Consider the following 12,870-nt stretch of genomic DNA (forward strand, 5'->3'; position numbering starts at 1 on the left):
CTGCAGAAAGGAGGGGCACTGACAGCCCTGCTGCCACAGTCCATCGTCCCCCCACCAGCCCAGGCACCGCACCCACACCAAGCTGTGCTGTCTTGTCCTTCTATCCCAAGGCTACCCCACCACTCCCAGCTTCTAAAGCCATCCTTGGGTGCAGCAACCCCTCTCCCAGTCCCACCAGTGCCCCAACAATAAGAAACCAATGCAGGTGTCTACTGCACAGGGCTGAACACTAAGCTATGAGTGGCAAAGGGGAGAAAGAGGGGGGCACAACTTGCCACCACTGTAGCAGTGCCCTGCGCTGGGGTGGCAGGAGGCAGGGTGAGTGGCTCCAGGAGGAGGAACATGGCTGGGGGCAGAGGGGGGAAACAGCTGGTGCCAGCATGTGAAATACCCTGTGAAATACCCCGCCATCCCGCGTGCCCCCTGCCTGGCCCCGGGCCCTGGCCAAGTGCCCAGTGCATGTGTGGCAAGACTGGGCAGGATGCTCCAGTGGGGAAAACCCTGCCTTGGGCAAGCAGGAGATCACTGATGCCACCCCATTCGTGACAGAAATCAACCTGGGGTGAAGCACCAGACCCTGGTACTGGACTGCAAGCTACCCAAGGGCAAGTGCCGAGCCAAGGACGATGGAAACAAAGCAAAAGCCATATCCTTCCTCTGACCTTGCTGGGGCTAGGCCTGGGGTGGTGACGGTGCTGCGGGATGTCCCTGCAGCTGGGGTCCAAGGGGTGGGTGGGTACAAAGACAAGGCACCACTCACAAGGCCTCGTCTTTGCCACACGGCAGGCAGGGCTGGTGGCACTGGTGCTGACACATGTCCTTCTCTTCACAGTCTCCATCCATAGCACGTGCTGGCTGGGTGAGCTGGTGGCCCTGGCACCACACGGTGACACTGCCCCAGAGCTGAAGGGGACCAGCTGGCTGTGCTGGCTCATGGGGGTCAATGCACCATGTCATCCCTGGCACATGCCTCCAGCCACGACAGCTCTGCTCAGCAGGGCAGAGGGGAGAGGCTGAACAGGTCCGGTGGCTTCACAGCTGGGGGACGTGGCTGCACCGGGGTCTCAGCACAGAGTGTCCGTGTTGAAGGAGAGCTGAGCCTGAGGGCACGGAGCAGGCTTAGGAGCTGGCTGGGGACTGCTTGCTCTGCCCAGAACACCCAGTGCTGCTGGGGATCACCTGCCCCCCCTGAGACCTCACTTGGGTCCATCCCTGGCCCCACCCCCAGATGAGGCCTGGTGCCGCAGCACCCATTCCTGGTGCCCAGCGCCCAGGGACACCCACATCTGGGGCAACCTCTCCTCACCCTCTCCTCCTCAAAGCTGATGAGGCCTTCATCATCGGTTTCCAGGTCCTCCTGCTCTTCCACCACGAGGGCCCGCAGCTCAGTGGGGGCAGCCCGAGGGCGCAGCAAGCTCAGCACACGCTCCAGGGGTGACTGCAAGGCGCAGCTTGGGCTCGTCTCCTGCTGCTCCAGGTTGTCACTTTGCTTCTTGGCAAAATTCACAAATACCTGGGGGCAGGGCCAGAAGAGTTAGGGCCACCCCTCACCTATCATCCGTGCCACTGGAGATGGGCCCCAGAGCATCCCACAGGCTGTGGCTACCACATGCTCCCACCTAGCTCCACCTCCCATCCCAAAGGCAGTTTCTGCCAGGCACTTTGGCACAGGCACCCCAGTGGGCATGGCCACCCTCCCTGGTGACACATATCCAGCAGCCTGCGCCATCCCCAGTCTCACATTGTCCAGCGTGGTCTGGCTGACAGAATAGTCTTCAATGCCCAGCACGTCCACCACCTGCTCCATCTTGCTGAAGACCTGCGCCAGTGAGATCTGGTCCGACTTCAGCTGGTACTGGGCCTTGGTGTGGTGCCGCTCCTGTGGGACATGAGGTGACACCTGAGCCCCCTCTCCCTGACCCCTCCTGTCCCCTGCAGGGGTCCCACAGAGGTGTCCCTTGGAGGATGACAGCTGCTTGTGCCCTGAGGCAGGGGCTGGCAGGGGACTGCACCACCATCACAGGGAGCTCACTTTGAGGACAGCCTCAGGGAAGTTGCGGTTGAAGAACCTCACCACCTCCTTGACGTTGAGGCTGGACTTGGTGCGCACGGTGATCATGTAGCCATCACCGAACCTGCACAGGGACAAGGGACCCCGTGAGGACCCACCACCACCTGCACCTCGGTGGGGAAGGACCGCATGGAAGAGGACGATGCTCCCTGGCAGCTACTGCACCCATGAGGACAGTGCCAGGATGCTCCAAGTGAGCTCGTCCCCTGCTCACCCTCAAAGCAGCGCTCGCATACACGCTGACATCTCACCATGGGTGCCACACCACTACCCCTTCCCACAGTGCACGTGAATCCCCACTGGGCTCTTACCGGTTCTTCAGGTGCTGGATGCTGCCAAGACATTTGAGCCGCCCATTCACCATGATGGCCAGGCGGGTGCAGAGCGCCTCGCACTCCTCCATGCTGGGAGACAGAGCAGGCTTCAGCAGGGTGACATGGGGACACACAGTAGGGGACTCCCACACCTTTACCCTGCTGCTGTGGCTCCACCACAAGGGATAGCAGAAGGCAAGAGGGTGTCCCACGTTCCCTCTGCTGCCTGCCCAAGGGTCCAGTGACCTTCCCACCCCACAGCACCCAGGTGCCCAGAGGCACCACAGGCCCAGTCTGAAGCCCCCTGCAACCTGTGAGATGTGAGCACCACGGAGCGCCCAGTTTTGATGACATCCAGGATGAGGTTCCAGAGGAAGCGCCGAGCCTTGGGGTCCATCCCCGTGGTGGGTTCGTCCTGGGGGACAGACAGCATCCTCAAACATGCCAGCCCCTGGTACCCTGCCCTTCCCCCTCTGTCACACCATCCCACACCCCAGGACATGTGGTGGAGCTGGGGGCAAGCAGCTCCCACCCAGGGGCATTTCTCCACCCTGCGTAGTGCCAACCCCAGGGACAGGCGGGTGGGAGGAGGATCCCACAGGCAGGGTGGTGGAGGCCAGGGCGCACCAGGAAGATGAAGGCCGGGTATCCGATCAGTGCGATAGCTGTGGACAGCTTCCTCTTGTTGCCCCCGCTGTAGGTGCTGGCAGGTTTGTCCGCATACTTGGTCAGCTCCAGCTTCTTCAGGGCCCACTTGACCACCTGCAAGCACAGGGGTTGCTGCCATCACCTTGCCAAGGCCACGGGGCTGGCAGAGCTGGCAGCGGTTCCACAGTTGAGCTCCATGGCACAGGACAGCAGCCAAGGGGACCGCAAGCCATGTGCCAGCCAGGGGAGCCCCATGGAGACCCCAGCACAGCCACGAGTGTTGGTAGGGACCTGCAAGTGTGTTTGCCTGCCCCTGGTACCCCATGTGCGTGCACCACCAGGACAGCTCTGCCATGAGGCACCAGCACCGGCTCAGGTCCCTGATGGAGGCTGGTGAGATGCCATCCTCGTGGCACAGCACCAGCCCATGTTGCCCACCCAGGCTCCTACCCGTTCCTCATCCTTCCAGGGAATGCCACGCAGGCGGGTGTAGAGCTCGAGGTGCTCCTGGGCTGTCAGCTCATCAAAGAGTGCATCAAACTGGGGGCAATAGCCCAAGCTCTGCTGGACCTGCAGGAGCTCCTTCAGGATGCTACGGGAAAGAACGAAGGGACCGTGGGGAGAAGAAATTGCTTTTCAGGAGCACCCCATTGCTCATCCCCACTTTCACATGCCTTTATACTGGAGCACCTTCTACCAGGTAACCCACAAGAGGAAGCCTGGGCTCAGAGCTGGTGTCCCTTGCCACCTCCCAGATGATGCTCAGCCCAGCAGGACATGGCTGCAGCTTCCCGAAGAGCCACATGGGCAGACTCACCCTTTTTCAGCCTGGGAGACCCCACCTCATGCCCAGGACAGCAGGCAATGCCCATCTCCCACCCAGCTCATGCTGCCCAACCTGTGCCCATTAATGAAGGCCTCTCCACCAGTGGTGCTCTCATCCCCTGTCAGCATCTTGAAGGTGGTGGTCTTGCCCGCTCCATTGACACCCAGCAGCCCAAAGCACTCCCCGGGCCGCACGCCAACACACAGCCGGTCCACGGCCAGGATGCGCCCGATCTTGCGGGACTTGTACACCTATGGGGCAGGGGATGGGGACTCAGCCCACCCGGAGACACCTGTACCCCAGCCCCAAGGCTCTGAGGTGTCTCCTTGCATCCCTGGCACATCCCCCACCGTGGCTGCACCTTGGTGAGGTTCTCGATCTTCAGCATGTCGTTGTCAGCATCGCCGCGCAGGACACGGTGCCGCTCGTTGGCCACGTCGATGTCGTCCTCAATTGGTTTGGTGGAGACGGGCACCCGCCTGCAGGGGGGCACAAGTGGGGATGAGTGTATGGGGGCTCCCGGCCGGAATCCCCGATCTCAGCTTGCCCCCACAGAAGGGGCAGCCTGGAGCTGAAGGGCCCTGACAGCAAAGCACTTCCCATGGGTGTCCCTCCAGCCTACCCCCAGGGCCCAGCCACACTCACTGGGGTTTCCGGAAGAAGTTGTACTGGCACATGATGGTGATGAAGAAGCCGACAAAGCCTTCGATTGTCATGGCAACGAGCCCCCGCGTCACGATGTCCCATTCGAAGGGTGATTTCATCTTATCGAACTGCCCTGAGTGGGAGGAAGAGAAGAGAGCAGCTGGGGACACCCCACAGTGGGAATAACCCGGCTCCACGTCTTGAGCTGGTCTGTGACAATGACACTGTCCTGCTCTGTCCCCTTCCCCGCTGCAGCTGCCTGGTCACGAGGATTTCCATTCACAGCACATGGGCTGTTGAAATCATCTTCCAACTTTTCAGCCTCAGTAGGATGAATCAGCTCACTGAGAGTTGGGATGGATTTGTCAGATCCCACCCTAAAACTGTCCCTCGTGCTGCCAGCAGCACCTGGATTATATATGGAAGCTGCTTGAGAAGCAGAGAGCAGCAGGAGCTTTTTGAGGCCAAGCTGAAGTGTGAGTAGAAAAGGGCTCATTCTAGCTGGGCAGCACAGCCCTGCAAGCAAGAGACATCTGGAAGGAAAGAGCCTTTGCAGTCCCCATCCCTCATACTGCACAGCCCCACCACAGCCCCACCATGGGGCCACACCACAGCCCGCCCCCACCAGTTTGCAGCAGCAGCATACAGCTCTGCCAGGGCTGCTCTCCCCATAGGGCTGTTATTGATAGCCCAAGGAATCATTTTCATCATCACCAGCACTAGGCCATGCTGACCAACTGCAACTCTCCCAGTCTACTCCACAGCCCCTGGCTTTTCGTTCCTGTGTTCTGGGGCTCAGGACACCACACAGGGCAGGTGCAAGGGATGTGTGGGACCCTCCCCCACACCCAGCACCACATACCCTGTAGCAAAGAAGGGAAAGAACAAGAGGCCTTACCAATCTTGGCATAGTATTCGTTGATGTACTCATTATAGGCCATCTCCATCAAGCCATGACCCAGGTTGTAGTTAGGGAATACAAGGAAGCAACTCTTCAGGTAGCTGTTCACCACCTTCAGATCCTGTGAGGATGGGCAGAGAGGACACTACTATCAGAAATACCCCTGAGGGCTGTGAGAGCATGGCAGGGTCAGGATTCCCACCAAGATATGGTTCCACTTCCCTGGCAGTGTTAAGGCCAGGTAGGATGGGGCTTGGAGCAAGCTGCTCTAGTGGAGCAAGCTGCTCTCCTTTCAGTCCAGAACAGTCTGGGATTCTAGGATTCTACAATACAGCCTGGTCAGGTCCCACAGTGGACTCTGCTGGGAGCAGGAGTTTGGAGCAGAGACCCCCCGAGATGCCTCCCAGCCTGAGCTGTCCCACAACCTGATACCAGCTTCTCCCTTCCTGGTGGCCCCAGGCAGAGCTCTGAATCTCATACCTTGTCATGCTCAAAGAGCTGCAGCAGGAAGGTGGCAACAGTGGCTGTGATGCCGATGAAGAGATTGATGACAATGAGGAAGACGTAGGCAGAACTGGGCACCTCGAACCAGAAGGAGGCAGGGTACATGATGGGCGTGATGGACCAGCTGGGGAGGTGAGCAGCAGGAGCACACATCAGTGTGGCAGGAGAGGGAGAGGGCAGTGCCAACCTCAGGCTCACCCACCTCCCAGCACTGCCCTCCCTAGGCTCTCCCACCCCAGCCCTTGCAGCCCACCAGCTATGGGAGCTGCAGAATGTCAGCAGCACCAAGGCCAGATCCTGCCAATGCAGCCACAGTGCAGATGAGGCACAGCAGGGACCTACCAGTGGATCCTGACCACCCCTCTAAGCAACGTACCCATAGAGCAGGAAGAGTGAGAGGACGGCGGGGAAGTTGGTAGGAGAGGTATATGCTGGGAGGTCAAACACGAACAGGATGATGATGCAGCATGTGGCCGGCACCAGGTAGTTCAGCTGGAGAAGACAGGAACATCTGTGGCTGCTCAGCCACACACAGCCCTGGGGCCTCAGCCATGGGGTGGGACCATGCACCCTGCTCACCATGTCCCACACATAGTTGGCCAACCAGTAGATGACAGGGTCACAGCCACTCACAAACTGCAGATGTTTGGCCTTGGTGGCCTTTTCAGCCACCAGGAACACCACAAAACTGGCTGGCACAAACGACATGGCCACGATGATAAAGATGGCAATCACCACGTCGGTACCTTGCAGGCTGCATGGGGAGCAAGGAGGAGAGCAGAGACCCCATCACCCTCAGCTGCCCAGAGAAGGACCACATGGTCCTGGGGTGGGACAGGGCACGGCACACAGACCCCCACCGCACAGCCACCCGGTCCCCTGCCATGCAGCTTGTAAGGCAGAAACCTCAGCACTGCCCTGCAACCCACGGTGAGGAGCATCTTCCCTCCCACGGAACAGCCGCCCTCCCTCCAACCCACTCCTTGGACCTACAGGTAATCCAGGGACAGGCTGGCACTCGTCTTGTTCATGGGGTGGTTGGTGACCGTGATGCCTGCAAGATGACGCAAGAAGAAACATGGGAATGCGAAGGCTGGCTCAGCACAAAAAGTCTTGCCCCCAGCCTGCCTGGTCCTGGCTTTGAGCAGGAGGACACGTTTTCTCCCTGCAGCTTGGCAGGAGCTGAGCTGTCTGAAGCCTCCAAGCACCTTGAGGCCAAGCCCTCCCTCACCAGCTGGCAGAGAGCATTCAGACAGACACTGCAAGTCCAGGTGCCTCCAGGCAGCACTCTGGGGCATTCTTCCCAGCCCAGACCGGAGAGATTTGCCTAGCCCAGATATAGCCAAGATGTGTGACCTCCCTGCCCCAGCTGGGCACTAGGCTGCTTGGTCCAAGGAGGGAACATTGCACTTTAGAGCCTGGTTGGACAATGCCCTAAAGCTGTTCCTCCCTTATCTGCCTCCCGGTCCTCACCATAGGCAGCAGGGTTGCCTTTGCTCTTGGGCAAGTTGGCTCGCAGGATGGCGTTGTTGAGCGCGTTGAGGTAGGTGGGCATGCTGTGATAGCCCTTGTTGTTGTAGAAAACCTGAAGCAGAGAAGAGTGGTGGGAGGTGGCAAGAGCTGGGCCCACGGCAACTGTGTAGGATGGGACAGCCACAGCGCAGGCTTCCTGTGCTCCTGGCTGTGGGGACAGCAGGTCAATGCTGACCATGCTGGGCCAGACCTGCTGGGGCAGAAGCTGCAGAACACTGTGGGGCAAGAGCCCCATCAGATTCCTCAGTGGAGAGCACAGCTGTAGCGCAGGGTGAGGGGCTCCTGCTGTGCCCACAGCACTGCTGTCCCCTTCTCCTCCCCACCCACCCGTGGCTGCCGCTGCCCTCCCATCCCCAGCCCCATGGCACAGTGTGGTTATACCTGGGCCGTTCTCCGCACAGCAATCTTGCGCACCGTGGCAGGAGCCCTGGCCCCAAAGGAGGCCGGGATGGATTTCTGGACGTTGCCAAAGGTGAGTGCCCCATACCTGTGGGACGAGGCACCATCAAAGAGCCATGGCCACTGTCCCCCACCTCCCAGAGTGGGGCCATGCTCCTGTCAGCACCCCAGGAAGGTGTTCCCCAGCCCCTCGGTCCCCCAGCCCTGTTCCATGGCCCAGGGCAGGCCCTCCCCGCCTCCCTCTTGCCTGTGCAGCCGGAAGCGGTCCGAGGTGTAGAGCAGATACTCAGAGACGTTGCGCCCTGTGATGTCTGCCAGGATGTCCCCTGTCACCACCTTCATCTGTGGCGGGTGGCCCCCCACACCACTGGGACAGGAGAAGCCAGTTCCCTGCATGGAGCATGTGCACTTGATGGGCTCGTGGACAATGTGGGGCAGGGCAGGAGCTGAGGTCACGGTCTCTGAGGAGCAGAGAGGGCAGCTCACAGCCAGGCTCCTGTCTGCCTCATTGCCCAGGACAATGTCGGGCAAGAGGCTAAGCCAAGGGGTCCCAGCCAGGCAGGGAGTGAGGGAGTGCATGCCAGCGAGAGTGCTTTTGTGTCCTGGTGACTGAGAACGACCGAGATGGACATGGGGGAAAACTTCAGAGGGCAGAAACACTTCAGAGAGGGGGCATGAAGTGTGGCTGGAAAAGGCAATGGCACAGCGAGGGTGACACAAGGCTGGCCACAGGGCTCTCAAGGGTGTCACCATCCCAGGGAGTTCTACCAGCACTGCCAGGGCTGAACAGAGAGAGCAGTGCTCCATAGCCAGTACCAGCCCTGAGGCAGAAGTCCAGCCCAGCAATGCAGTGCTCTGCTATGGCCAGGCTCAACTGACAAGGATTCTTAAAGCCGCTTCTGTGGGGGAGATGCACCACCTCCTTGATGGAGTTGAATCCTAGGCCTGGACACACTTGAGCACCAAATGCAGGTGATACCTTTGACGGCAGAAGAGAAAGTCGTGGAGTTCCAGGCACGGAGCAGGTCCTCATCCATCGAGATGGGGTAATCAGAGGGAGCCGGGGATGGAGGCGGCGGCACAAAGTTGGAGAGCGGCAGGCCCTGGGTGAAGGAGTCAATGCACATGGCATCGAAGTACTTGGCTGCCAGCATCTTGGACTCATTGCTATTGAGGTTCTGCATGGGTTGGTCCAGTGTGTTGTTGAAGGGTGTCTTGAGAACACAGGTGGCCCCCACACCAGAGGGCAGGTGGAAAGTGTTCACCAGCTGCTGGGGGCTGGCATCAGGAGACAGCCTGATGCTGCAGGAGAGGAGCAAGAGACATGGGTCTCACCACCTTGGTCATCTTCTCATGGTATCTCAAGGCCTTGGTACTTATGGGCTGAACAGACATGGCTGAAGAGGCACACACAGCCCATGCCCAATATGAAATGAGCTGCTGATCTGTCAGCACCTCACCCAGAGACACCCTGGGGAGGATGTAGGCTGCTTTCTGCATGGGGACATGGAACACCAGGCTCTGCTCCAAGCCTGAGCCAGCTCTGCTGCAGGCTGCTCTCCCTGCTGCCCCCAACAGCAGTCACAGGGATGGAGATAGGGATGGGGCATGAGACACCAGGTCACCTGCAGGCAGCAGCTCTCACCGGTATTCACGCCGCTCCTCGTTGGCATAAGGAATGAAGTTGCCCTTCGGCTGGGTGTAGTTGTGGTACTGCGATGGCGAGAGGATGAGGGGTGGCAAGTCACCTGCAGGGACAAGGACATGAACCTGCTCACACCACTGCCCACAGGCAGAGCAGCAGAGCATGGGCAAGCCTCATCCTTGCTCAGACCCAGCCACTGTCTGCACCAGCCACACTGGGGCAGGCAGAAAAGGCCACCAGCAGTCCCCGTTGTGTGGGGTTGACTCACACGCACCGATTTCAGGCACAGAGAGTGCCACCGTCATGGCCACACAGACGAAGAAGGCGGGCAGGAGGATCTGCGAGAAGAGGGCCTTGGTGTTGCGCTTGGCACAGTGGAAGCGTTTGACGATCAGCCCGTGGAACTGGCGCAGCTTCAGCCAGGAGCCCTCCAGCTTGAAGCTCCCCTGCCCAGCCAGGTCGTGGTCCTCCACCTCCGCCTCTTGCTCTGAGAGGGGAAAAGGACATCAGCCCCCAGCATGGCCACTCCCACACCGGCTGCGTCCTTCAGGGAGCTGAGCTGGGCTCCAAGCTGGGCGCAGCCACCCCATGGGACAGGGCAGCACCCAACACTGACAGCCCCAGCAGCACTGGGACATGAAGTGAGGCAGCTGGCTGGCGGGTTCCTCTTGGCCCAAAATGGGAAATTCAGACAATAGGTTAAAAAAAAACAACCAAAATTGGTGGTTTTGGCAGAACCCCTCCATTTTCCCATCAGCTCTCCCAACTGGCAAGGGGTCAGCACAGTTGGGATGTGGGTGGGTGACCCAGTGAGGCAGTAGGCATGGGGTTGGAGTTCTGCTGTGGCACTGCCTTGGCTCTGCCTCCCACCACCCAAATCACAGCACTCAGAGCAGCCGTGGCCAGGGAAGCAGCAGAGCGTGCCCCTGAATTAACCATGACAAGACCCACTGGGATAACTCAGAAAAGGATTTGCAGACAAAACAGCAGCCTCCTGCTGCCTGCCTGCATCCTCCATCCTCCAGCAACCTCAGCAGCTGGGTAGGGAGAGTCCCAAGCCCAGGTCAGGGTACGGAGAGTGAAGCCAGCGGCTGGAAGATGACTCCATGCCCAAAGGCCAAGAGGAGACAAACCACCTGGGAGCCAGTGCAGGGAGCGAGCACGTTAGTAGGGTGTGTCTGCAAGGTGGCACTCACGGCATTGAGGTGAGGGGCAGAGCTAACGCTGGCTGTGCCTGTGCACACCAGCTCCATGTCTCAGCGCAGGTGCCCCATGCATACCCCACCAGTCTGGGAGTGAGAACTGGTGACAGGACCCGTTTCCAGCCCTCCCACCCAGACTGCAGCTCTCAGGGTGCAATGCTGGTGGATGCACCATCAGATCCCATGCAGAGTCTCGCCACATCCCCCCCCAGACCAGGCACACCCATGTCCCCTGCCCAGCGGCACAGACAGGGGCTGGCACTGCTCTGGCCACCCTCCATGTCCCCGCCTCGCAGACGCCTGACGCTGGCCAGGCCCCGGCGGCACCAACCTTGCAGACTGATGTTATCGGGGTCCTGCCGGTTATCGAACAGGGGTGCGTAATCCCCAAAGAACTCAGAATAAGCCCCACCTTCATCACCCCGCACGGAGCCCACCGAGGAGGCTGAGCGCAGGGACGCCTGTGACTGCGCCAGCTTGGAGCATGTCACCAGGTTGCTGAGCTCCACCTCAGGCTTCTCCAGTACAGCTGCTTCGGCCAGGACCTCCCCGTTGGCCTCAGGCTTCGGGCCCACCTCGGGGGTGGGTGGCTGCAGAGTGTCCTTCTTGGACTCCTTCATGTCTGGAAAGAGGAAGCAGGTTGCCACTGGCCATGCCACCCCTTAAGCGTGGCACAGAGCAGGGATGGACCTGCTCTGCGAACACGTGGAGCAAAAGCTGGCTGCCCTGGGCTGGGATGGACTCCACTGGAGACCTCTCCTCCCCATGGGACAGGAGACTCCCAAGGCAGCCACACACAAGGGGACAGGAGCCATCAAGCACCTGCAAACGCTCATGGCCCCTCACCAGCCCCAGCAGCATCATATGCGTTCCCACTGCTCGTACCCGCGTCACTGTTCTCCAGCGACTGGTCCTCCTCAGACACCTTCAGGAAGACCTCCTCCAATGTGGTGTCCATCAGCCCAAAACTGGTGAGGTCCAGTTCCTCCAGGCTCTGTTCCAAGTGCTGTGGAGGCAAAGAGCTGCGTAAGGAGGGCAGGAGGTGCCCACAGTGCCAGGGCCCCCAACAACTGCCTGTCTGCCCACCCTGCCAGCCCCAGTGGGTACCTGGAAGAGCCTCTCGAAGCACCCCTTCTTGACAGCCTCACTGGGCAGGACGTAGGAGAGCTCAGTGTTGGTGTCCGAGATGAGGAGGCAGGAGGCCACATACTTCTTGATGAACTGGGAGACACGAGGCTCAGAGCAGGGGCTGACGGAGCAGTGGGCCGGCGGGCTGTGCGGCTGGGCTGGCTCTGGGGCAGAGGGGCAGCACCGTTTGGTCACTACACAACTGGCCCCAACATCAGGGCCCAACACATTCACCCTACACCCCAGTGCTGTGGGGGCTCCTCCAGCCTTCATCATTGGGTGCTGTGGTTTCCTGGCAGCCCAGCCTGCCCTGGGGATGGTGCTCTGCACTGCAGCCACACTGGACATCTCCAAGGGCAGCCCATGGGCCAGACAGAACCAAGCAGGGTCTAACCTAGGACCCAGACAGGAGAAATCAAGGCAGAGCAATGCTACCTTATACAGCCCTGCCTCGTCCCCCCCCCACCCTCCATCTGGCCTGAGACTCTGGGAGGGAGCACTTGGGTGTGGACCTTTCGCTCCTCTCCTGGGGTGAAGAAGGACTGGTCCCACCTACGCCTTTAAACAGAGGGTCCCACTGCCCCCAGACCTGTGCCATTCCTGGTGTCTGACTGCTTCTTCACTACTGTCAGCTTGTAGCCATCACCGTATGTGCTCTTAAGGAAGAGCGGAGAGCCACAGCACTTGAGCTTGCCATGGGAGATGATGGCGATACGGTCACCCAGCAGGTCAGCCTCATCCATGTGGTGTGTGGAAAGCAGGATGGTCCTCCCTGACGGTGTCATAGAGCTTCAGTTGAGGGGCCAGGGCCACTGCAGCCAGAGGAGTGATGCTGGGCTCTGGCACCTCCACTCACCTGGCTTGTACTTGAGGATGAGGTCCCAGATGGCTCTGCGTGCATATGGGTCCACACCAGCTGTGGGCTCATCCAAGATAACGGCCCGTGACCCACCCACAAAGGCTATGGCCACTGAGAGCTTCCTCTTCATGCCCCCTGAGAGGGTCTGCACCAGAGAGTGACGTTTGTTGGACAGCTCCAGGTCCTCAATCATCC

The 12,870-nt window shown here is 60.0% G+C and overlaps 1 protein-coding gene across 6 annotated transcripts in view; it reads right to left on the reverse strand.

The window, feature by feature from the left end:
• Positions 1 to 698: 698 nt before the first annotated feature.
• ABCA2 (ATP binding cassette subfamily A member 2) overlaps positions 699 to 12,870 on the reverse strand; it is a 30,360-nt gene continuing 18,188 nt past the window's right edge. For 5 of the 6 annotated variants that reach the window (XM_061479716.1, XM_061479715.1, XM_061479714.1 and 2 more), the window contains 27 exons: positions 12,673 to 12,869; positions 12,406 to 12,588; positions 11,796 to 11,980; positions 11,574 to 11,694; positions 11,020 to 11,310; positions 9,761 to 9,973; positions 9,487 to 9,589; positions 8,821 to 9,143; positions 8,089 to 8,302; positions 7,824 to 7,929; positions 7,383 to 7,494; positions 6,903 to 6,963; positions 6,489 to 6,663; positions 6,286 to 6,401; positions 5,886 to 6,033; positions 5,403 to 5,526; positions 4,505 to 4,637; positions 4,221 to 4,338; positions 3,932 to 4,110; positions 3,484 to 3,625; positions 3,013 to 3,147; positions 2,697 to 2,800; positions 2,383 to 2,475; positions 2,033 to 2,135; positions 1,742 to 1,879; positions 1,307 to 1,513; positions 699 to 1,100 (listed from right to left, as the gene is read on the reverse strand). In XM_061479716.1, coding sequence (XP_061335700.1) covers positions 1,065 to 1,100; positions 1,307 to 1,513; positions 1,742 to 1,879; positions 2,033 to 2,135; positions 2,383 to 2,475; positions 2,697 to 2,800; positions 3,013 to 3,147; positions 3,484 to 3,625; positions 3,932 to 4,110; positions 4,221 to 4,338; positions 4,505 to 4,637; positions 5,403 to 5,526; positions 5,886 to 6,033; positions 6,286 to 6,401; positions 6,489 to 6,663; positions 6,903 to 6,963; positions 7,383 to 7,494; positions 7,824 to 7,929; positions 8,089 to 8,302; positions 8,821 to 9,143; positions 9,487 to 9,589; positions 9,761 to 9,973; positions 11,020 to 11,310; positions 11,574 to 11,694; positions 11,796 to 11,980; positions 12,406 to 12,588; positions 12,673 to 12,869 — 4,060 coding nt within the window. In that variant the 3' untranslated portion in view covers positions 699 to 1,064. The remainder of the gene's footprint in view (positions 1,101 to 1,306; positions 1,514 to 1,741; positions 1,880 to 2,032; positions 2,136 to 2,382; positions 2,476 to 2,696; positions 2,801 to 3,012; positions 3,148 to 3,483; positions 3,626 to 3,931; positions 4,111 to 4,220; positions 4,339 to 4,504; positions 4,638 to 5,402; positions 5,527 to 5,885; positions 6,034 to 6,285; positions 6,402 to 6,488; positions 6,664 to 6,902; positions 6,964 to 7,382; positions 7,495 to 7,823; positions 7,930 to 8,088; positions 8,303 to 8,820; positions 9,144 to 9,486; positions 9,590 to 9,760; positions 9,974 to 11,019; positions 11,311 to 11,573; positions 11,695 to 11,795; positions 11,981 to 12,405; positions 12,589 to 12,672; position 12,870) is intronic. The other variant, XM_061479718.1, reaches the window with a different exon arrangement.

This window comes from Pezoporus flaviventris, unplaced genomic scaffold (genome assembly GCF_033815535.1).
Source record: "Pezoporus flaviventris isolate CSIRO_AGI_PZ_B2104156 unplaced genomic scaffold, CSIRO_AGI_Pfla_v1 ptg000154l, whole genome shotgun sequence".
NCBI classification, from domain to species: domain Eukaryota; kingdom Metazoa; phylum Chordata; class Aves; order Psittaciformes; family Psittacidae; genus Pezoporus; species Pezoporus flaviventris.